The sequence below is a fragment of the Xyrauchen texanus genome, chromosome 33 (genome assembly GCF_025860055.1).
Source record: "Xyrauchen texanus isolate HMW12.3.18 chromosome 33, RBS_HiC_50CHRs, whole genome shotgun sequence".
Taxonomy (NCBI): Eukaryota; Metazoa; Chordata; class Actinopteri; order Cypriniformes; family Catostomidae; genus Xyrauchen; species Xyrauchen texanus.
This window is the reverse complement of record NC_068308.1, coordinates 14,295,172-14,318,732: the sequence shown is the minus strand read 5'-3', so window position 1 is coordinate 14,318,732 and position 23,561 is coordinate 14,295,172. Positions and strand designations below refer to the sequence as shown.

General features: G+C 41.0%; 2 protein-coding genes across 3 annotated transcripts in view; one reads left to right on the top strand and one right to left on the bottom strand.

The window, feature by feature from the left end:
* Window positions 1-8,002: 8,002 nt before the first annotated feature.
* On the bottom strand, window positions 8,003-9,148 carry LOC127627107 (somatostatin receptor type 2-like). Its single transcript, XM_052103353.1, has one exon. It carries the CDS (start codon window positions 9,146-9,148, stop codon window positions 8,099-8,101), a length of 1,050 nt encoding a protein of 349 aa, XP_051959313.1. The 3' UTR covers window positions 8,003-8,098.
* An 8,184-nt stretch (window positions 9,149-17,332) lies between these two features.
* The window catches only part of LOC127626410 (zinc transporter ZIP11-like), a 210,684-nt gene continuing 204,455 nt past the window's right edge, over window positions 17,333-23,561 (top strand). For both annotated transcript variants that reach the window (XM_052102150.1, XM_052102149.1), the window contains exons 1-3: window positions 17,333-17,363; window positions 17,972-18,084; window positions 19,085-19,123. In XM_052102150.1, coding sequence (XP_051958110.1) covers window positions 17,977-18,084; window positions 19,085-19,123 — 147 coding nt within the window. In that variant the 5' untranslated portion in view covers window positions 17,333-17,363; window positions 17,972-17,976. The remainder of the gene's footprint in view (window positions 17,364-17,971; window positions 18,085-19,084; window positions 19,124-23,561) is intronic.

Genomic DNA, 23,561 nt, shown 5'->3' with positions numbered 1-23,561 from the left:
CAGCTGTGCATAACTTGAGAAGATGTGTCAGGATGGGATCGAGGATGCTGGTGGTAGGTTTCATTTTCATGATCTGGGCTGCATTTCCCAAAAGTATTGCAAGCTTAAGTTGATTGTAGGGACCCTTGGCGTCAATGGTTTCAACAAACTACTTACACTTACGATGCTTTTGGGAAATGCAACACTTGTAAGGGAGGATGTGAGGATATGGAGAGATATTTACTGCATAGCTTTTTCAAAGCTGCAGCATATTAGGTTTGGTGTTCTCTGAATGTGATTAGATGGACGATAAGTCCAGATATTTTCCCCATTGTTTCTCTAGTCTCCAAATGTGGGTTTTTTATTTGACACAGCTGAGTAAACCAGGTTGATAGTCGCTTAAAAGACACAATGCATGAATTAACAGGAGCCAGGAGATTCAGGGTAGAGCTCAAAGTAGAGTTATAAAATCAGTCATCTCATTTACATTTATGTTTGGATCAGATGATAAAAAAGAGGTTTCATTGATGCCTCAAAAACTGTGGGATCAAGAGATTTAATATTCCTAAATTTTATCAGAAAAATCTAGGGAGACTGCTTTATGGTCAGACATTCCCAGATCTGATACAGAAAGATTTGAGATGGGAAAGTCTGTAATAAGTCCAAAGTATGGTCCTGATTTGTAGGTGAACATACATGCTGAGTGAGTTTGAAACAGTCCTGTAGATTTAAAAAATGCTTTTGCAAAATAGTAGTTTGGAGAGTCAACATGAATATGTTTCAGTGCGATTCAAAAGTATCCCAAGTCGGGATGGGCAACAGAGTGATTTGGACAGTTTCCCGGTGAAGTACAGCAAGACCACCTCCCCTACTGTGACAGCGTGCTTTTTTCAAAACATTTGTAGCCAGGAGGAGATGATTCAATAGCCACATTTCCACTATTGGGCCAAATGAGGGCATGCTAGTGCATTCCAGTTGCATTCTCACTGTCACTTCCGGGGCTTCAAAGTGCCTCCACAGGGCTTCTTTGGGGCCAACAGCTAATGGCCTTTGACATGCCGATTACACTTGGGCCCAAAGAAGGTCAATTTGGGATTGAGGCTATGTCAGTGTCAAATGCAGAGTTTCCCAGAGTCAGGTCAAAAGTTTCCAGCACCAAGATATTCATTACCCAATCTTTTATATCTAGCTACCAGCTTACCTCAACAGATCAACGGAGAACGGCAAATCGCATTACTGGTCAGTAGAAGAAACCAGGGCTCTTATGAATATTTGGGCTGATGAAAACAGGCAACTTTGGGTCGGCACCTTTCGCCAAAAAAAAGATTAAGTATATTGTCACCAAACTTGCCTAGTTGTGAATCCAGAGCACAACATTACAGGTTCAGAAAAAAAATACAAATAATTGTGGACACAGTACAAATCCATGTTCATTTGGAGGGATAGCTAGTTTCCAGAGTCTGATACCTCAGATTGAGTTTCCCTCTTGCTTGTGAAATGGGCATGGTTGATGACGTTGGCACCAGGGTGAGGTATTAAGTAGGGTTTTAGGGCAACGCTATGGGACTACTGGCACAATGGTGAGAATGCAGATTGATTTTGCTGCATCTCTTGGCTTGAGGTCTGAGGCTATTGGCCCTGGCTCATACTGGCCCAATAGTGGAAGCACGGCTATAGAGGGTTGCATAATCACCAATTCCAGCAACTTGGCCGGAGGATTCACAGCATTGGATTGCAGGAGAGAGTATTGGAGAGGCCTGTCACTGGGTTGAAGCTGACAAGAGAGATAAAAAAAGGAAATAAATCAGAAAAGAACAAATTGTCAGAGTTATCAGAGGGATCTAAGCGTATAATAAAATGTTTCCAGTGATTCGGATTTATTTGAGCAGTAATTTTCAAAGGCAGTTGAGAAGGCAGGGAGCCTCACAAATCCATTTAGGATTGGACCCCTAAAAAGGAAAAAAAAGAGAAAAGGGCAGGGTCTCCTCAGGTCAACAGAAGTAACAGTAATGGGAATAATGTTATTATATATAGGGTTATCATGATTTTGTTTGGTAAAAGAGAGATGCTTATGCAGAAATCACAGGATTTGTGGTTAATGTGAGAAATGAGCTAGGAAAAAAAAGTGAAAGACCATGGGCACCCCATGAATCAGGGCTCCCTAAGACATTAGCAAAAGTTCAACACACGTCAACAAATCTAATTGAGAATTCATGTAACATTTTCATCATGTTCCCAATGTTCCCTGTCTGTTTATGTGAATATTTCTGTTTGTACCTTTCGTAAGAGCAATGCTGTTTGCAGCAAGAGAGGTAATAGCTGCCTCATTTGTTACACTAAATAACATCCCACAGATTTTTCAAAGTGCAATTACTGTAAAAGCCTAATATGCAACATACAGAATAACTATTGCTAAAAGGAATAGTTCACACAAAAATGATCATTCTTATCATTCACTCAACCTCAAACTTGGATTACTTTATTTCTTCTGCAGAACACAACAATGTTTTATACAATGTGTTTTTCTCTATAGAATGCAAGTCAATGGGGTCCAACGCTTTCAAACTCCAACAAGGACATAAAGCAGCATAAAGATACCATTCAACCTGAATAGTTTAATCAATTTCTTCTCAAGCAATTTTATCAGTTTTGAATGAGAAACAGAACAAAATGTAACTCCCATTTCACATTTGGTTTGTTTCTTACCCATAACCAATTGTATCACTTCAGAAGAAATGGATTAAACCACTCAAGTCATATGGATTAATTTATGCTGACTTTATGACCCTTTTGAAGCGTACAAGTTTTGGACACCACTGACTTGCATTGTATGGACAAACACACAATGCTGCTTGTATTACGGGGAAAAAAAAATTTTTTAGACGGCATGGGGCGAGTAAACAGACAGTCATTATCAAAAGTATGTGGACATGCCCTTCTAATTGACAGGTTTGGCTATTCCAGCAAATCATAATGCTATGGTTTACATTCCTTACATTCTCGCAGAGGACTTGAGAATAACATCAGTATAGTGAAAATTGTTCCCTTTGGTGTAAGACCTTTCCTACGGTTCTGCCAGATCCTGCCAGAAGACGATGAAAGCAGAGGAGAGGAGCTTACCCCCTACAGCAGGAAGGGACCTAAACTGGTGATGGTGGGGCGCATAACCAAGCAATGAGTGACAGCTGTGCTGAGTTTATAAAGCAGAGGCTGGATCATGACTGGATAAGATTCCTGAATTGAATAAAAGGATGACATATTGCTTACTATGAGAACTCTGCCAGAACTATCGATTCCATTTCTAGAGAATTGTCTGAACTGGTGCACTGACTGTAAGCCAGGTCCCATTGACAACATCAGTGCCTGACCTCAGTGATGCTCTTGTGTCTCAATGGGAGTAAATCTCTGCAGTGTTGTTTCAACATTTAGTGGAAAGCTTTCTCAGAAGAGTGTAAGCTGTATCAATTCATAATTTTGAATGTTCAACAATAGCTACAACATACATGTATCTATGTGGTATTTTGGTGTCTACATACCAGTGGCGGCTGCTGGTCTTTCAAAGAGGGGAAGCTCATTTTCGGCCTACATTATAAACTTATTTACCCTATTTTTTGCACTAAATCAATCTTAGGTGTTGATCTGCCCTGCTGTTTAATTCAAATTTTTTCCTCGTAAGGAAGACTTTCAAATGGCTTCGCCAGAATCAGGTCGACAATATTAGCACCGTCTGCCATCGTGTGCAGTTTCACCCGTACGACACTAGCCTAGCCTACTGTATGAATGAATGAATGAACGAACGAACGAACGAACGCTCTAAAACAAAATATATTAAACTTGGTAAAACTGAAACAAGGAATGTGGTGTATAATTGTGTGAAATGTATTATGCAAATTGACTAGCAATTTCGCCAAACAAATATAAAGAAATAGGTTGCAGCAGTTTGTCTTTCGACTACACTTGAGAAATCCGCGATGGGACTGAGCACGAAATAGCTTCAGTGACTTCTTATAGTACAGATTCGCTGTCAATCAAAAGGAGATGCAGTCTTTCGACAGATCCTCCAATCATCACGCGGAAGCCCGGAGTCCGGGCCAGCCCACTCCTCATTCACCCCCAGAGACGCTGAGCGTCCGTGGGCGGGACATAATCGCAGCATTTATCCAATGACCGTCTATTTTCGGAGCACTGAAAAAAACTGTTCAGAGCAGCCCCATTGAAGTCAATGGACGCTCGGCTTCAACAGGGAAATGCACTGACGCTACGGGAATGTATGAGAAGTAAATCGAGTCAGCCGACCTGCTATATGTAATGTAGCTGATTCTGAATGAACTCGTCTTCGAGATGAACGTGTTCTAACGCATTTTTAGTCAATAAATTGTTTACACAATAGTACATATTTGACCATTATTTTTTTGACATTATAGGGGAAGCTGAGCTTCCCTTGCAGTCTTAAAGAAATCCCCACTGCTACATACTTTTGGCACAAAGCCAAAAGGCTGCTCTAAAGGCCAAAGTATGCTGTCTTTGCATTGCTGATGACTTCACACACAGTATGCGTGACACAAATTCAGTCTTCAGCACAGTCTGCACAGACTGTCAAGGTGCATGGACAGTCCTTGTCTGTGTGCATCGTCGGTGTATGTGCCTGCCATTGACTGTACTTAAAAAAGTATCACAAAGCAGTCGTATTCGTATTCGCTCGCAGTCAAAAAAGTATACTTTGAAAGGCAATGCACTTGACCAGATTTACATTTTTGGGTGAACTTTACCTTTAAGGTTGTGGAACCATGAATAAAACCTAAAGACACTCTGGGTCATTAGTAATATAAAAGTTATGATTAAACCGGAGGACGTGGGTTCCTCATGAGACACACATTTATTGTTTATAAAATGGCAAAAAAAAAAAAAAAAAAAAAAACATTTGTTGTAACCTATTCCTAATTAAATATGAAAGTTTCTGCTAACATGCGTATTTTGCCCAGGAACACCCTAATATAAAAATGCTTGATTGTATCAGTAACATTGTATAATAAATGTCATTAGTAACAGCAACAAACATTATTACATTATGCTAAACTATGGTGACCTTGTTTCTCAATTAACTACTCCTTTGCCATGTTCCATATACATTGTGCCACTGCATTGTTCAAGTTAGAGAGATACACATTTGTTTAATGGTTTTACCCATATACACTCACCGACCATTTTTTTAGGTATACCTATACACCTATTATTCATGCGATTATCTAATCATCCAATCGTTAGGCAGAAGTGTAATACATTAAATAATACAGATGCGGGTCAGGAGCTTCAGTTAATGTTGACATCAACCATCAAAATGGGGCAATAATTTTATCTCATTGATTTGGACCGTGGCATGATTGTTGGTGCAAGACAGGCTGGTTTGAGTATTTCTTTAACTGTTGATCTCCTGGGATTTTTATGCACAACAGTCTCTAGAGTTCACTCAGAATGGTGCCAGAAAAAAGAAAATCCAGTCAGTGTCAGTTTTGTGGATGGAAACGCCTTGTTGATGAGAGAGGTCAATGGAGAATGGCCAGACTGGTTCGAGCTGAAAGAAAGGCTATTGTAACTCAGATAATCCGACGTGGTCTTCTGCTGTTGTAGCCCATCCACCTCAAGGTTTGACGTGTTGTGCATTCTGAGATGCTATTCTACTCACTACATTTGTACAGAGTGGTTATCTGAGTTACGGTTACTTTCTGTCAGCTCGAAACGGTCTGACCATTCTTAGTAAACTCAAGTGACTGTTGTGCATGAAAATCCCAGGAGATCAGCAGTAACAGAAATACTCAAACCAGCCCGTCTATCACTGAGATCAAATTTTTTACCCCATTCAGATGGTTGATGTGAATATTAACTGAAGCTCCTGATCCATATCTGCATGATTTTATGCATTGCACTGCTGCCACATAATTGACTGATTAGATAATCGCATGAATAAGTAGGTGTACAGGTGTACCTAATAGCGTGGTTGTTGAGTGTATATATTTAAACAAATCTATTGAATATTTAGGCCACATTTTAAAAAATGTAATAATATATATATATATATATATATATATATATATATATATATATATATATATATATATATATATATATATATATATATATATATATATAAATTTCTTTATGTTTTATATCAGTTCACGGACCCAGTGTAGTGTCTTCATGGTCCCAAAGGTGTTCATAGATTAGATTCCCAGTTGAAAACCTTGGCTCTAGATTGATAATGCCATTCTGGGTTAAAGCAAAGAGTACATGTGTCAACATGGATTTTAATCAAATGCATCTGTAATATGATACAGAGCTATAGCTATTTTTAATTCATACACAGGAATAGTGGAGTTAATGATAAATTAATGAGCTATCACATATACATTATAGCTTCATGTTGAGAGTGCATATTCTAAATTAGTTATTTCCTTAATATTTTTTTAGACACTTATGACATAGTTGACTGTCCTTTGATTAGAGTAGGGAATGTGATCCCACAGCCCCATTGAGAGATTTTATTTTAAACATACTGTGCATGTGAACTATTCCTAGACTACTAATTTTGCATCTTAATTGGTTTGTTTTGAAGATTAAATAAACTCAGATTGCATCTACTTTATGTCAGAAGTATAAATTCTTAATGGTTGACACGAAACATATTCGTCCAGCTGCATGCAAGCATGGGCAACTCTTTCTCGAAGTTTGCACATGGGAATCTGGGAAAGTGTTGTAAGTATAGTCTCCTACCAAGTCCTTTCTCATACATTAAAAATTCTACAACTAAAGCAGACTGACTGGACAGAAATGTCATTTGTAGCTAAATACATGTGTGGTCTTATTGTTGCTACAATATTCTATTGTACCCTTATTTTGATGAAAGTCCTGTGCTACCAGATACTCTTTTAAATATAAACAGGGGAAAGGGAAAGGTATGTTATAGGCTTGTATTGCACCTTGGCTGCCTATAAAACTGCTGCAAAAACAAGACATTTATAGTATTTTGTATGTGGGCCAGATGTGAGACAAATGGCTGTTGTGGTGAATCACTTTCTCAGTAGCAAGCTAGTGAACACTGCTTAGAATATTAATACCAACCCAAGTCAAAATGTATGTAGATTATGGATTTGTTTTCCTCTGCAGAAATAGAAAGAGGATATATATTTTCAAGAAGCAAAATAATCCATAACCATGTTGGTTTGTTAAGAGTTTTAGTTAGTAATATTTTATTTTGACTACATTCATTTACTAAAAACCTTTGATAGGAGATTCATAAATGTTTAAACTATGCAGTCTCGACTTGAACAAAGGGAATTACACTGTCACACTCTGTTACACACAGATGCAAATTTTAATGTTTATGAACAACTATAATTTACATTATAATATATACAGTAATATAAACTATGATTTGATTATGATTATATGCAAAAATCATAGACTTGCAATAGAGTAAAATATTTTCATAAAAAAAAGCACAATAAGAAGCTGATATGCAAAATATCATGATACATTGAAAACAAGGGGTAAATTATAATTGTAAGAAATTCAAATTATTATGGCAAAAAGTATGTAAAAAAATACAAATTTTCACACACACACACACACACACACACACACACACACACACACACACACACACACACACACACACAAATTTGGTCAACTCTGGATGCCATGACAACTGTGACCACTCAATCCACAATCAATTTGAAAGCAGTTGTATAGGGGACTAAAAATGGCATAATCACCCTTACAACATGCTCCTTCCTTTGCATGGAGACAGGGTAAACTCTTAGTCACTTTGCTTTTGTGGCATTGCTGTCATGAAAACATTGTGCCATCAAAAGGGGGGTTATCATGATCCACTTGACTCTTATCAGTGCCTCAGTCTGCTCATGTATTTTTTTCTAATGCATAGTAGCAAAAGCAATCTCTGAGTGCAAAAGGCAGTACTTTGGAGTGAACAAAAGAAATGAAATGTAAGATTGGCACTGCTGGAAGCAGGGATTGTCTGTTTACAATAAGGTGGGTATGTGTTGCTTCACAAGCCCTAAAAATATTTAAAACATTTTCTCAGATGTTCTCAGTGAGAAACATTTTAAGGTAAAACACTCACATCTTGTACGTTAGTATCGCACAAGACGTACCCTTCAGTGTCTCTGTCACAGTGTGTGGGTGAGCTCTTGACGGGGCAGAGGAGGGTGTGGAAATGCCTTCGAAATGTTTCAGACAGACAAGCGTACAGTATGGGATTGGCGCAACTCCATGAGTAGGACAGCAGCACCACAAACTCAAAGCCACGGGCAAAGTTGAGTACCTGCACCGTTCGGTGCAAAGAGCAGAAGTTGAAGACGTAGAATGGCAGCCAGCAAAAGCCAAACACCAGAACAACCGCCACGACCATCTTGGTGACCTGTTTCTCAAAACGGTGGCTTTCCAGAGAGGATGAAGGGCCCTCCTGCTGCCTGGAATTTCTCAGAGTTGCCACCAAAGCAGTGTAAAATACAATCATTACAGTGAAGGGTAAGGCAAAGCCGAGTACAAAGGTATAGCAAAGAAAGGTTAACCACCAGGTGTCAGAGGCCACATAGGGGTCTATAGTGCATAAACCGTAGTTGGAGGAAAAGTGTATGCCCATAGGCAAGACAGGAAATAGTGAGATAAACCACATTAGGGCAGCAATGATCTTTGCCCTCTGAGGTGTCCGCCAGCGAGCAAAGCGCAATGGGTCGACGAGTGCCATGTAGCGGTCGACACTCATCACGGTTAGGCAGAATACACTTGTGAATTGGTTGATGCCATCCAGAACCATAACCAGTTTGCAGACCAGGTCTCCAAAGATCCATTGGTCCTGGAAGTTTTGGATAGCAATGAACGGGAGTCCTACCATGAAAAGGCCATCCGCCAAAGCCAGGTTGAAAATGTAGACGGTGGTTGCAGATGACATTTTATCTAGCTTCAAAATGGTGATGATAACCAGGGAGTTCCCGCCCAATCCCACGATGCATACTGCCAGGTAGAGGACAGCCATGGTAACACTGAAGGCATCAAAATCCTCGTGAATATAGACATTGTTTATCGAAGTACTGTCCAGATCCAGAATTGACACGTTGTTGTGAAACATTCCTAAAGGTATTGCCGTTTCCATTTCTTGTAATTTTTTGTTTGTTTGCAATACTTCTAGGAGACGTTTACAGGAAAATAAAGAAAATACAATGAAATACGATCAAACTCCAAGAATGTTGCTGAGATAAATAGTCCTTGCTTGCCACTAGTTTACATCCTTATACTTTGTTTCTTCTTTTGTCCTTGAAGCAGGCTTATCTTCCCATTCCAAGAACTTCAGTATTGGGCATCAAAAAATTCTCAGCCTAAACTTTAAGGAAAAACATACTTTACCCACAAACTAGTACCATCTCTGGCACTCAAAGTGCTTGTAAGGTAGTTCAGGACAGAGGGAGAAAACCTCAAACTGCAGAACAGTTCCTCAGAGAAATCTAGTGGGTGTTAGACCCTCCTGGTGAGTTCTTATATTTCCCCCCAGCAGTGCCCAGAGAGTGTGTGTGTGTGTGTGTTATGTTTGTGAAAAGTATTTCGCTGACAGACTGCCTCTGACCGCCCCGTTTATGTGATAAGCTGCGCCGGCTTGTTCCAATCCGCTGTTTCCAGGGTGCCATCTGTTTCAATACTTTTGTTTTCATAACTAAACACTCTTCTCAGAAGATCCTATCCAACCTCTTCCTTTCACACTCCCTTGCTCACACTCCCTCTCATTTTCCTCCTTCACTCCACCCCTCTGCTTCCTCCCTTTCCTCGCAGTTCAGTGGGGGGGGGTCAAACTGAGCTGATCAACCCCCAACTTCCCCTTTGGGCCACCCAATTTCTAGATACATCCCCAGCGGACGAGTGATGAATCTGAGCTGGCTCTCTCTGCTTGTTTTAATATACTGTAAACCTCCCCCCTAGTGTTTATATTTCTAGCTGATTGTCTTTGTTGGTCAGTGAATCATTTATCACTGGCTGCAGTGCACAAGGCCTCAGTGGGTGTAAATGGTCACAGATAAAAGGGCAAGAGTAATGAGTGATCACCTATATCCTGTTCGTCCTCCGACACGCATTGCTGGAATACTCCAATTCTCACACTGAATGTCCCAAGAGATGCAAGAAAACAGTTACTGAAGGAGGTCTTCATTGGTAAAAGAGTTACATTATACAGTATATACACACCTCATTGACAAACTATTTTTGGTTGACAAATTTTGTTATGCAATATGTTAATTGTTTTGGAGGTCACTCTACTCCCAGTTCCATTAAATCATTCCTGATTCCTATAATTTGGATCTTTCTACTGACATGCTACTGTAAACCTGGAAATGCCTCTGTAGTCTGAGCGTATTATTGTGTTGCAAGTTTAAGGGGCCCCAAATGGCAAACAAACAGGTATCCAGGCCTCTTTTAATAAATAATTTTGTTTCACGGTTCTGGGCTTGAGTTTACTTGTAACACTTAACTAGTTTGAACATACCATTTTTTTCAACAAACATCATGCTGTAATTTATAAGAATTTAGTCAACAAGGATATAATTAACAGAAGAAATACTGGCAGAAATATAAACCAAAGAATAATGCAGTACATACCATAAAAGAAAGAAAACAATCTTAAAAATCAGCAAGAAGTACTGAAAGAGACATAATTAAAAAACGTTGAGAGCTACTTTAATCTATTCTTTACAACTAGAATGGTTTTGCTTCAAATAAACAACAACAAAAAAAAACATTGTAGCATATTGTTAATATATCATTACATGGGCTGACCCAAAAATATTATTCGCAAAAATGTTGCCTTCGAAAAATTCCTGTAGACACATGAATGTGGGTGACTGGCAATGGTTCATTAAGAACGTTCACCATTACATTACAAGTTGTGATTTAATCAGATTTGACAGATGACATATTCATCTGCAGAACTGTTCATAGGTCATCTTAATTCATCACCAAGGGACAAAACAACAGAATTTGTTTTTTTTAAACCCTTTTAAGTAGACATATTTTCTGCTTGCTATTTGTCAGATAATTAAGATTACCAGATTAATCAGTCTTGCCTAGAGGAAAATAGTAAAATAGTCTGACTGGATCTGGAAATAAGTCAGAAATGTGTCATGAACCTAACATATTTTCATGGTAGAATTAGGATACGTTTACACGACAACGATGCACTAAAAATGGAAACGTTTTTCCTTCGCGTTTTAGAAATGTTTTGCATACAGATGACAACGTTGTCAAAATGATCCTCGCTCACACGGATCTGCAAAAACGACCAAAAACACTGTATTATGCATGCCAGGCCAATAGTTGTCGATGTCACTTTGTAAAGAAATACTACGCGCCTGCGCACATAAGCATTCTTAGCGACTTTTCAGACCGCTTTATTTATTTTTTTATTAAAAAAAGCAACTAGCGACAAATCTATCGATTTTTGGACAAACCGTAGCTACTTCCGTAGAAGAAAGTCACCAATACTGCCCCACAAGAGCGTGGTCTTGCTTTCCTGCCCAGACTCGGAGGCACACCTCTCTCTGGATCTACTCTATTCAGTGAGAGTGAGCAGGCGATAAGGCAGAGCAGCACAATCAGTTGACCACACGGCAGCTGACATAGACGTGAATGAGCTGTGCATGTGCAAACAGCGTTGGCAAGGACTAATCACGAATCTGTATTGTTTGCTACCTTTATTTTTTATTTTTTTCATGCACTTAATCAAAGGAGATTTTTAGATGGTTGTTCCTTCCTGTTTCTGAACTCTCTGAATTCAGACACTTACTTAGACAACTCTGTACATTGTACTTTATTCAAACACAGACATCCCAAGTCCGGGAGTCTCCCGCGTATTGATAGCGGCTCCCTGATGCCCGCAAATTAGTTAAAATCTCCCGGAATCAAGAACGAGCGAGCAGAGCGGTTAGACTGTGCTCCAAACTTATAGCGCGCACGGCAGAGAGGGAGAGAGCGAGAGACCTTGCGTGTGTGTGTGCATCAAGAAGTGAAGACAGAGAGCATCCTGATTGGCCTGTTTCGGTAAATCAACCAATCAATTGTCAGTGTGGGCGGGCTTTTATCTCATCTCCCGAACTTAATTAATCAGGACAGTGTATCTATGGCAGAGGGAGAGTGCCCCAAAAAGCGAAAATATAAGACACATTTTACGCCAGACTACACGAAAGTGTACCCGTCTAATAAGAGTGAAACATAATGACAGTCTTGCACGCTGTACAGTTTGTAACAGTGACTTCAGCATTGCCCATGGCGGGTTAAATGATTGTAAAAGACATGTTGAGGTGAGTTAAACAAGTTTAATTTCATGTGCATATTATTCAGGCCGGCTAGTTACCTAGGCTACATGAAAACAATAAACTTTACATTTTGCTACATATGTATATAGGGAATCAATAGGGTATTTCAGTATGTATGGTAAGCACAGATAAGCAAACACAATGCAAAATGCAAATGAGATTTGTTAACATATCAAATGTCAAATATGTTAATTAGAATATGACGTCATCTAGTGACATTTAGCGACTTTTCGAGCAGCCTTTAGCTACTTTCCATTGAAACTAGTTGGCAACACTGATTCTTCCACAGAGAGGTGAATACAAACAATGAAGATGGCAAAAGCATTGAGCAATTTTGTCTGGATGGATGATGAGGTTGCTTTATTACAACAATTACTTTGCTGGAGAAGTGTCAATAAACTCAAAATCTTGAGCAGCACAAACACAGTACTGTAGTCCGCTATTGTAATTTTGAATGCCTTTCACGTTGTTTTGAAGTACTTGCAAATGCCGATAGACTGAACACGTAATACGCATGCGCATGACGTCATCGTTTTCACAAATTCGCGTTTTTGGATGTTTATATGGAGACGATAGCGGCATCGTTTTCAAAAACTTGCACTTTGAAACCCGTTTTCAAAAGTTTGCGTTTTCAGGCCCCAAAACGATGTTGTCGTGTAAACGAACAGCCAAAACGCATAAAACGTTTTCAGTTTTTAGTTGAAAACGTTGTCATGTAAACGGCCCCTTAATGTCATAAAAGTTTAGAACAACATGAGGGTGAGAAAATCTTTTTGGGAGAACGGTTCCTTTAACTCTTTTAGGAGGCTATTGAAATACATTCTTGAACAAGAAAAAGAACCCTTGCTGCACAAAAAGTCTAAATCGAATATTTGGGGATGTTATAAAATGCTCTTGAATTTGTCACTTCACATTCAAGCAACTAACATACTGTTCACGAATTGTATCATCAGTTCCCAATGCCAAGAGTAACACAGTGCTCATCATACCAAAATCAACCCTATATTTACAGTACAATCTTTATACACATTTTGTCTGATTAACAACAACTGATTCACTTAGAGTACTTTTGTTTTCACAATCATTTATCAATATGTTTTTGCTCCATCCTTGAAACCACTTTCCTATTCAGCTGACGTCATACAATATCACATAAAATACAACTGCTATATGCTCAGAACACCAAACTCCTCTTAGTAGATATGGCAGTACTGAAGTACTAGCCTGTTTGACTCAGAAATATGTCACATTATAGCAGTAAAACAGGTTGCAAACACAAGGCACGTTTACTTAAATTGCATTACTAAAGGCAATAATGTTAAACATTTCCATATGTTTAAAGCAGTGGTTACCAACCCTGTTCCTGGAGGTCCCCCAACACTGCACATTTTGTATATCTCCTTTTCTGAACTTTAATGGTCCAAAAAGCACATAAAGGAAGTATAAAAGTAATCCATATGACTCCAGTGGTTTAATCCATGTCTTCTCAAGCGATATGATAGGTGTGGGTGAGAAACAGATCAATATTTAAGTCCTTTTTAACTATCAATCTTTCGCTTTCATTTTCCTCTTTTGTTTTTTGTAATTCACATTATTTGTGCATATCGTAACCTACTGGGCAGGGAGGAGAATTTTTTATTAAAGAGAATATATATATACAGTATGTATATATATATATATATATAAATATATATATATACCAATCAGCCACAACATTAAAAACATCTGCTTCTCACCACAATTATACAGAGTGGTTATCTGAGTTACCATAGACTTTGTCAGATCGAACCAGTCTGCCAATTGTCTGTTGACCTCTCACATCAACCAGGCATTTTAGCCCACAGAACTGCCGCTTCACTGGATGTTTTGAGTTTTTGGCACCATTCAGTTACAGAAATAATTAAACCAGCCCATCTGGCACCAACAATCATCCATACGATTATCAAATCAGCCAATCGTGTAGCAGCAGTGCATATAATCATGCAGATATGGGTCAAGAGCTTCATTTAATGTTCACATCAACCATCAGAATGGGGAAAAATGAGAGCTCAGTGATTTGGACCATTGCATGATTGTTGGTACAGGATGGGCTGGTTTGAGTATTTCTGTAACTTCTGATCTCCTGAGATTTTCATACACAACCACCTTTAGAGTTGATCCGAATCGTGCCAAAAACATCCAATGAGTGGCAGTTCTGCAGATGTAAACAGCTTGTCGATGAGAGAGGTCAACAGACAATGGCCAGACTGGTTCGAACTGGTGACAAAGTCTACTGTAACTAAGATAACCGCTCTGTACTATTGTGGTGCAAAGAATATCATATCAGATTGTTATTCTGAGATGCGGATTGGCACTCTTTTGGTGGCACAAGGGGGACCTACACAATATAAGGTAGTAGGCTGATCGGTGTATATATTGTAATTTTTATAAAAAAGGCACACTTTGTTCAAATGTATTAATACAAAGAAAACTTCTTAATATTTGTGACTCACAAATGTATGAAATTTGAAACACACACACACACACACACACACACACACACGTTGGGTTTCCATGTCTTATGGGGACTTTCCATAGACATAATGGTTTTTGATACTGTACAAACTATATATTCTATCCCCTAAACCTAACCCAACCCCTAAACCTAACCCTCACAGAAAAATTTCAGCATTTTTATATTTTCAAAAAACATAATTTTGTAAGATTTATAAGCTGTTTTCCTCATGGTGACAGACAAAATGCCCCCACAACATCAACAATTTAGTGTTTTACTATCATTATGGGGACATTTGGTACCCACAAAGTGATAAATACACACGCACGCACGCACGCGCACACACACACACACACACACACACACACACACAGCATTCCGAATGTATTCAGACCCCTTCAGTGTTAAAATACTTAAAATTATAATTTTGTTCACATCAATCTATGCTCCATACTTCATAATGATAAAGGAAAAAAATTTTTTTTTGATAACTTTGAAAATACATTAAAAAGAAGTAGAAGAAAAAAAGAAATATCACATTGACTTCAGTATTCACACCCCTAACTCAATACTTAGTTGAAGCACGATTGGCAGTGATTACAGCCTCAAGTCTTTTTGGGTATGATGCAACAAGCTTTGTACACCTGGATTTGTGGATTTTCTGCCACTCTTCTCTGCAGATCCTCTCAAGCACTGTCAGGTTGTCGTCAGTGGACATCCGTTTTCAGGTCTGTCTATTCATGTTCGATTGGCTTCAAGTCCAGGCTCTGGCTGGGTCACTCAAAACATTCACAGAGGTGTCCCTTAGCCACTCTTGTATAGTCTTGGCTGTATGCTTAGGGTCATTGTCCTGTTGGAAGGTTAAAACCTTCTGCCTAGTCTGTGGTCCTGTGCGGTCTGGACTAGGTTTTCATTAAGGATATCTCTGTATTTTGCTGCACTCAGAAAAATACTGCTGCTGAAAAATACCCCCACATCACGATACTATCAGCATCATGCTTCAAGGTTGGGATTGTATTGTGCAGGTGAGTAGTGCCTGGCTTCCTCCAGACATGACGCTTGAAATTGAGGCCAGACAGTTCAATCTCCATTTCATCAGACCAGATAATCTTTTTTCTCACAGTCTGAGAGTCCTTGAGGTACTTTTTTTATGTGTCTTGCACTGAGGAGAGGCTTCCATCTGGCCACTCTGCCATAAAGCCCAGATTGATGGAGTGTTACAGTGATGATTGTCCTTCGGCAAGTTTCTTCCACCTCCACACATGATCTCTGTAGCTCAACCAGAGTGACCATCGGGTTCTTGGTCACCTCTCTTACCAAGGCCCTTCTCCCCCGATTGCTCAGTTTGGCCGGGCGGACAGCTCTAGGAAGAGTCCTGGTTGTTCCAAACTTCTTCCATTTAAGAATTATGGAGGCCAATGTGCTCTTGGGAACCTTCAATGCAGATTCATTTTTTTGTAGCCTTTCCCAGATCTGTGCCTCAACACAATCCAGTCTCTGATCTCTGCAGGCAGTTCCTTTGACCTCATGGCTTGTTTTTTGCTCTGATATGTATTTTCAGCTGTGAAACCTAATATAGATAGGTGTGTGTGCCTTTCCAAATCATATCCAATCAATTGAATTTGCCACCGGTGGACTCCGATCAAAGTGTAGAAACATCTCAAAGATGATCCAGAGAAATGGGATGCACCTGAGATACATTTCAAATGTCATGGCAAAGGGTCTGAATACTTATGTTTTTTCTTTAATACATTTGCAAAGTTAATAATATGCTTTGTCATTATAGGGCATGGAGTGTAGATTGATGTGAAAAAATAAATAAAATAATTTAAAGCATTTTAGCATAAGGCTGCAACATGGGAAATGTAAAAAAAGGAAGGGGTCTGAATACATTCTGAATGCAGTGTACATTTTTCATTGAAAAATAGTTTATAATGATTAATGACTCATGTGTATTCAAGTATTTAAATGCCTTTCACTTAATGGGTGCACTACTTAATTTATTAAAATGTAATTAATTATTATTATTATTTATTAATTTATTTTAACTTATTGCATTTATATATTTATTTTTTGTAGAAACTGGTATAAATGTTTTTGGTTTATTATTATATATGAAACCAACATGGACACAGATATTACAGTAACTACGTTTGTACAAACTTGACAAGTGTGTTTTAAACTAGATTTTAAAATGATTTCTCATTCATTCATTCATTCATTATTTCTTTTGAGCAGACTAAACAGTCCTGGCGTGAACACAGTTTAAACTATCAGTTGGGATTAAAAACCGATAAAGTTAATTAATTACCGTGTCGAGAAGCGAGACTGGTTTTATCTGTCAAACTATCAAACGTCGAACATTATTTGAGAGTGTGGTTGACGTGGCCACTTTAAAAAATAAGTTGAGTGTGAGTTAGCCAATAGGAGCGCGAGAGAGGCGGGACATAGGCCGCAACAGAGACACGTGTACACAGTGAAGCAGGAAGTGAATGCAGTTCAATTGGTGCCAGTAAACAGTAAGTACAGTGGTGTAGTAAACAATGTATGCGCTGTAAAATGATGAATGCAAGTGACAAAAGCACAACTTATTTTCTGTGTTAGAAATGTTTAAATGTGTAAATGCAGCAAAAATGTTGGTTTGAAGCAGATAAACTTTATAGGAGACTTTCATATGAGTCGTTGCGGCAGACATCATTGCATTCACTTAATAATATCATATAGAGAAATTGCCAACATTTGTCAACTAAAAAACAATTCTCAACTATGGAGTTAAGACAGCTAATTGTTTGATATATGTTTGATAACAGGTGTTGCACTCATCCCTATTTACATAATGCACGTTATACTACTCTAGATTCTTTTTTAATTTTAACATGCTCTGGTATATGGCAACAATTTTACAGACATTGTTGAAAATTGCTACATTAGCAGATTTGACAGCTTTTTATTACGTGGACGTTAAATGTCTAATTATATAAATAAACAACCTTTTAAGGATGGGCTTGTTTACTCTTACAAAGCACAACTGTTTGCAAAAGTCCTGGATAAACAGGATTTGGTTCACACCCTCCTGTGTCATGAATAAACCTCATCTCTCCTGTTCTCTCTGTATTTCTTCGCACAGGCATCATGATTCCAGGTGTCAGTCCTGTGGTTCAGGCCCTGCTGGGGACCCTTTTCACCTGGGGTCTCACTGCAGCCGGGGCTGCCCTGGTCTTCGTCTTCTCCAGTAGAGAGGTGAGCAGATCGCACATCATCTCCTCAGCTTTGTTACTTTATAGCCAGGTTTTGTAATTTGACACTGAACTGATTTGGTTATGGAAATCTAAAATGTGGTTTTAAATGATTTCTTGAAAGGTTCTGTGTGACAAATTATTCAAGTGATCAATTAGAGACTCTTAAACGAATATTCAGGGTTCAATACAAGTTAAGCTCAATCGGCAGCATTTATGGCATTATGTTGATTACTACAAAAATTTATTTCGACTTGTCCCTTCTTTTCTTAAATAATAAGCAAAAATGGCGGTTACAGTGTGACATTTACAATGGAAGTGAATAGGGCCAATTTTTGGAGGGTTTAAAGGCAGAAATATGAAACTCATAATTTTATAAAAACTCATTAAATCTTCTCGTTAGAGTCACTTTAGGGTCTGTTAACATTATATCGTCATGGCAACAAAGTTGTAAACTTAACACAGAACAGGTTAGTAAGTGATTTTATCACTTGTGTTATGTGTTAACACGTATATTGTTTGTCTTGTGGCAATACTTTTGAAACGGTGAGCATTTTAAAGTTTACTGATTGGCCCCCATTCACTTCTATTGTAAGTGCCTCACGGGAACCTTTTTTTCCAGTGAGGCACCATCTTTTTTTTAAGACATTTAGGGGCAAGTAAAGTTTTGTGGTAAACAATATTATGGCACAAATGCTGTCATTTGAGCTTAACTTGTTTTGAACCCTGAATATTCCTTTTAAGACCCCCCCCCCCTTATTTATTTGTATCTATTTCTTTAAGGAGCACATTCAAATTAAAATGCTTCAGAGCTAACAGATATGGACTAAAAAACACAAAAGTTGAAGTAATATGGCTGTGACATTTTTTTTTATCTCAATAAAGAGTGATATAAAGATTTTTAAAGAAGAGTAAAACCATGTTAGCTTGATGACTTGTCTCATCTTACCCCTTTCTTCCTCTCATTTCTCTTTTTTCTGCCATATTTTCTCTCCTCCACATAGAAGCGGATTTTGGATGGCAGCCTGGGCTTTGCAGCAGGGGTAAGAAACACTCATACTAATTTTGTTTCATGCTTTATATTGTGGGGTCGGGAAATCTGAGACCACATTGAAATTTAATTACACTATCCCATTATTCTTTCCCTAAATATATTAATGCAAAATCAGGTTTGCAGCGCTCTTATCAAATATTCAGAAACAACAATTTACCTTTTGTGCTTGCCTGAAGGGGCGTAAAATATTTTGTTGCATTGAATGAGGAAAAATTTGATTTCCATGTCATTAAAAATGCATGTTTCATAAATTGAAAATCACTCCAGACTAATAATGGGTACAAATGTTTATTTTTCTGTCTGCATGTTCTACAAATTGCAGTCGTTATAAATTCTTGCATAATGGTACTCAAGAGTTCTATACAAGAACACCTTTGTAAAGATACTTGAAAATGATTTGATTTGATTTGACTTGAAAAAATGAAAATTCTCTCATCATTTACTTGCCTTCATTCCATCCCAGATGTGTATGACTTTCTTTCTTCTGTTGAGCACAAAACTAGATTTTTTAGAAGAATATCTCAGCTCTTTAGGTCCATACAATGCAATTGAATTGGTACAAACATTTTGAAGCTCCAAAAAGAAAACAAAGGCAGCATAAGAGTTAGAACCGATATGATAAGCAGTATTAGTTTAGCTCTATAAAAGGTACTGTAAAAGTAGATGTAAGGCTATTGCAAGTGTTTCTGTATTATGATATTTCAGCTACAGCCAAATAAAGTGAAAAGGGCAGACAGTGGATCATTCATCATCTCTGTCTTTCTATGTCTTAATCCAGTTCCTCATTTCTTTCTTTCTCGTTTCCTGCAGTCAAGCAGCCACTGTTGTTTGTACTTTCAAGTAATTACATGCCTAATTATTAGATTCAAATATTTAACAGTTGGCACTCTGGAAATCATAAAATTTGTAATTTAGAGCCACAGAAGCTATGAATTAACTTGCTGGAATACATTTGCTGGAAAACGATGGTATACTGTGCAAAATATTACTGATTTGTCTGATGCTGTCAAGACTGCTGTAAGTGCTAATATTAATTAGTTATGTTAAATTGTAAAAAAAAAAAAATAAAATAATTGTTTACTCAACTTAAGCTTAAGTTTCTACTATCCTTACTAGTTTATATTAAGTTACCGTTACTCTCGAAACCCTAAAGTAGTCATTAATAAAAACATTTAAGTGGTCCTAATTAAACAGTACTTGAAATGTCACATTTTGGAATCATAAATCAAATATATTCATTCTTTACATTTTGGCTCCAAGTACGACTAAATCAAAATGATCAAGTACAAAATTGCAGCTGGGTGGAATACCCATAAGCCCTTGAACTTGAATAAATTATGTATGTTTGGTCAAAACATGAGAATTTATGGAGAAATATAATTATTTTTATTTAAAAATGTATATAATTTTAAACCTTATGACTATGGTTGCTCTTTTTTGTAACTGTTTGATGGTTGTGATTCATGTGAAGACACCATTAGGGTGATTATTGTTCCCTCGGGTGAACTTGGAAGCTGTTCAATTTAAGCCATTCTTCTTCACTCGGTTGTACTTTTGAAAAGTGCATATGTATGTGCACTAAGAAGAACTGAGGAGAATCCAATTTGCCATATTGCTAACTGTAACGAATGAGGCAGCGAGGAGACGCGGATCTAAATGCAGACTTTTATTAAAAAGGTAAACAGGCAAAACACAAAGGAAAAACCCTCGATGGGGAAACAAAACATAAACAAGTAAACTCGGGCAGGGGAAACATTCCAGGCTTGACAACATACAACGAGAGACAAGGAGAGAACAAGAAGCAGGGCTTAAATACACAGGGAGTGATGACTAAATGGGACACAGGTGAGAACAATGAACAAAATGGCAGTGATGATGACAGGCGGATACTGGGAAGTGTAGTTCTTTAACAAAATGGCGTGAGACACAGGGCAGACAACAGAGGAACGTGACATAGCCCCCCCTCAAAGGAGCGGCTTCCAGACGCTCCTCAGAAAAAAAGAAAAAAAGGGAATACTCCAAAAAAAACAAACAAAAAAAAAAAAATCATCCAAGGAGAGGGGGGTGCAAACAGACAGACCAAGGGAGCACAAGGGGCAAACCGACAGATCAAGGAGGCACAGGGGCAGACAGGCAGTCCAAGGGGGGCACAAAGGGCAGGCAGGAAGTCCAAAGGGGCACAATGGGCAGGCAGGAAGTCCAAGGGGGCACAGAGGGAAGGCAGGAAGTCCAAGGGGGGCACAAGGGGCAGGCAGGAAGTCCAAGGGGGCACTAAGGGCAGGCAGGAAGTCCAAGGGGCACAGAGGGCAAGGACAGGTTCAGGTGGTCTGGGAGCTGGCCACAGGGCAAGGATAGGTTCAGGAGGCTTGGAAGTTGGCCACAGGGCAAAGACAGGTTTGGGGAACCTGGGGGGAGGCCACTGGACAGGGACTGGGTCAGGGGGCCTGGGAAGAGACCACAAGACAGGGACCGGGTCAGGGGGCCTGGGAGGAGGCCACAGGACTGGAACAGGGTCAGAAGGCCTGGGAGGAGGCCACAGGACAGGGACTGGGTCAGGAGGCCTGGGAGGAGGCCACAGGACGGGAACAGGGTCAGGAGGCCTGGGAGGAGGCCACAGGACAGGGGTCGGTTCAGGAGGCCTGGGAGGAGGCCACAGGACAGGGACTGGGTCATGGGGCCCGGGAGGAGGCCACAGGACAGGGGCCGGGTCTGGAGGCCTGGGAGGAGGCCACAGGTCAGGAACAGGGTCAGGGGCCCTGGGAGGAGGCCACAGGACAGGGGCCGGGTCAGGAGGCCTGGGAGACGGAGCAGAGGGAGGCGATGGCTTAAGAGGCTCAGAAGGCGGAGCTGAGGGAGCCACTGGAGGCGGAGCCGGGGGAGGTTCAGGAGGTGGAACTGAAGGAGGCTCTGGAGGCGGAGCTGAGGGAGGCTCAGGTGGCAGAGCCATAGGACGCTCTAGAGGCGGAGCCCTAGAAGGCTCTGGAGTCTCTGGGCGTAGAGCCATAGGAGGCTTGGGAGGCGGAGCCGTAGGAGGCTCGGGAGGCGGAACCGTAGGAAGCTCGGGAGGCGGAGCCCTAGAAGGCTCGGGAGGCTCTGGAGGCGGAGCCGTAGGAGGCTCGGGAGGCGGAGCCGTAGGAGGCTCGGGAGGCGGAGCCGTAGAAAGCTCTGAAGTCTCTGGGAGCAGAGCCGTAGGAGGCTCGGGAGGCGGAGCCGGAGGAGGCTCTGGAGGTGGAGCCGTAGGGGGCTCGGGGAGAAGGGCTGTGGAAGACTCGAGAGGCTCTGGAAGCGGAGCCCTGGAAGGCTCGAGAGGCTCGAGAGGCGGAGCCCTGGAAGGCTCGAGAGGCGGGGCCCTGGAAGGCTCGAGTGACTTGAGGAGCTCTGGAAGGCTCGAGACGCTTGAGAGGCGAAGCTCTGGAAGGCTCGAGAGGCGGAGCCCTGGAAGGCTCGAGGGGCTCGAGAGGCGGAGCTCTGGAAGGCTCGAGAGGCGGAGCCCTGGAAGGCTCGAGGGGCTTGAGGGGCGGAGCCCTGGAAGGCTCGAGGGGCTTGAGGGGCGGAGGGGCTTGGACGGTCATGGCTACTGGTGCTGGCTCTTGGACAGTCATGGCTACTGGCGCTGGCTCTTGGACGGAACTGGGTCGGACAAGACCACAGGTGCTGGCTCAGGGATGGTTGAGGCTACAGGCGCTAGCTCAGGGACGTCGGAGGCTACAGGCGTTGGCTCACTGACGTCGGAGGCTACAGGCGCTGGCTGACTGACGTCGGAGGCTACAGGTGCTGGCTCACTGACATCGGAGGCTACAGGCGCTGGCTCGCTGACGTCGGAGGCTACAGGCGCTGGCTCAGGGACGACCAAGGCGTCAGGCACTGGCTCACTGACTTCTGAGGCGACAGGTACTGGCTCACTGACCTCTGAGGCGACAGGCTCTGGCTGGATGACCGTGGTATGCACTGGCTCTGGCTCGCTGACCGTGGCTGACGAGGGCTCTGGCTCGCTGACCGTAGCTGATGAGGGCTCTGGCTCGCAGACCGGGGCAGACGAGGGCTCTGGCTCGCTGACCGTAGCTGACGAGGGCTTCGCAGACCGGGGCAGGCGAGGGCTCTGGCTGGCTGACCTTAGCTGACGAGGGCTCTGGCTCGCTGGCCGTGGCAGGCGTGGGCTCTGGCTCGCTGGCTGTGGCAGGCGTGGGCTCTGGCTCGCTGGCCGTGGCAGGCGTGGGCACAGGCTCGCTGACCGTGGAAGGTGTGGAGTAGCGAGCAGAAGCTTCTGCCCTCCTCCTCCTCCTTCGGGCTGACGAGGTTGAGCGCGCTGGCGCAGGAGCAGAGGAAGCTGGGCACACCGGCTCTGGAGCGGACCAAGCTGGCAGCGTGGAGGTGTTAATTCCCGTGGAGAGCACACCCGGAATCGAGAGGGGAGATTCGTCAGCTGC

What these genes read in the sequence shown, in the direction of transcription:
- LOC127627107 (XM_052103353.1), bottom strand. Translation starts at nt 9,148, where the DNA reads ATGGAAACGGCAATACCTTTAGGAATGTTTCACAACAACGTGTCAATT.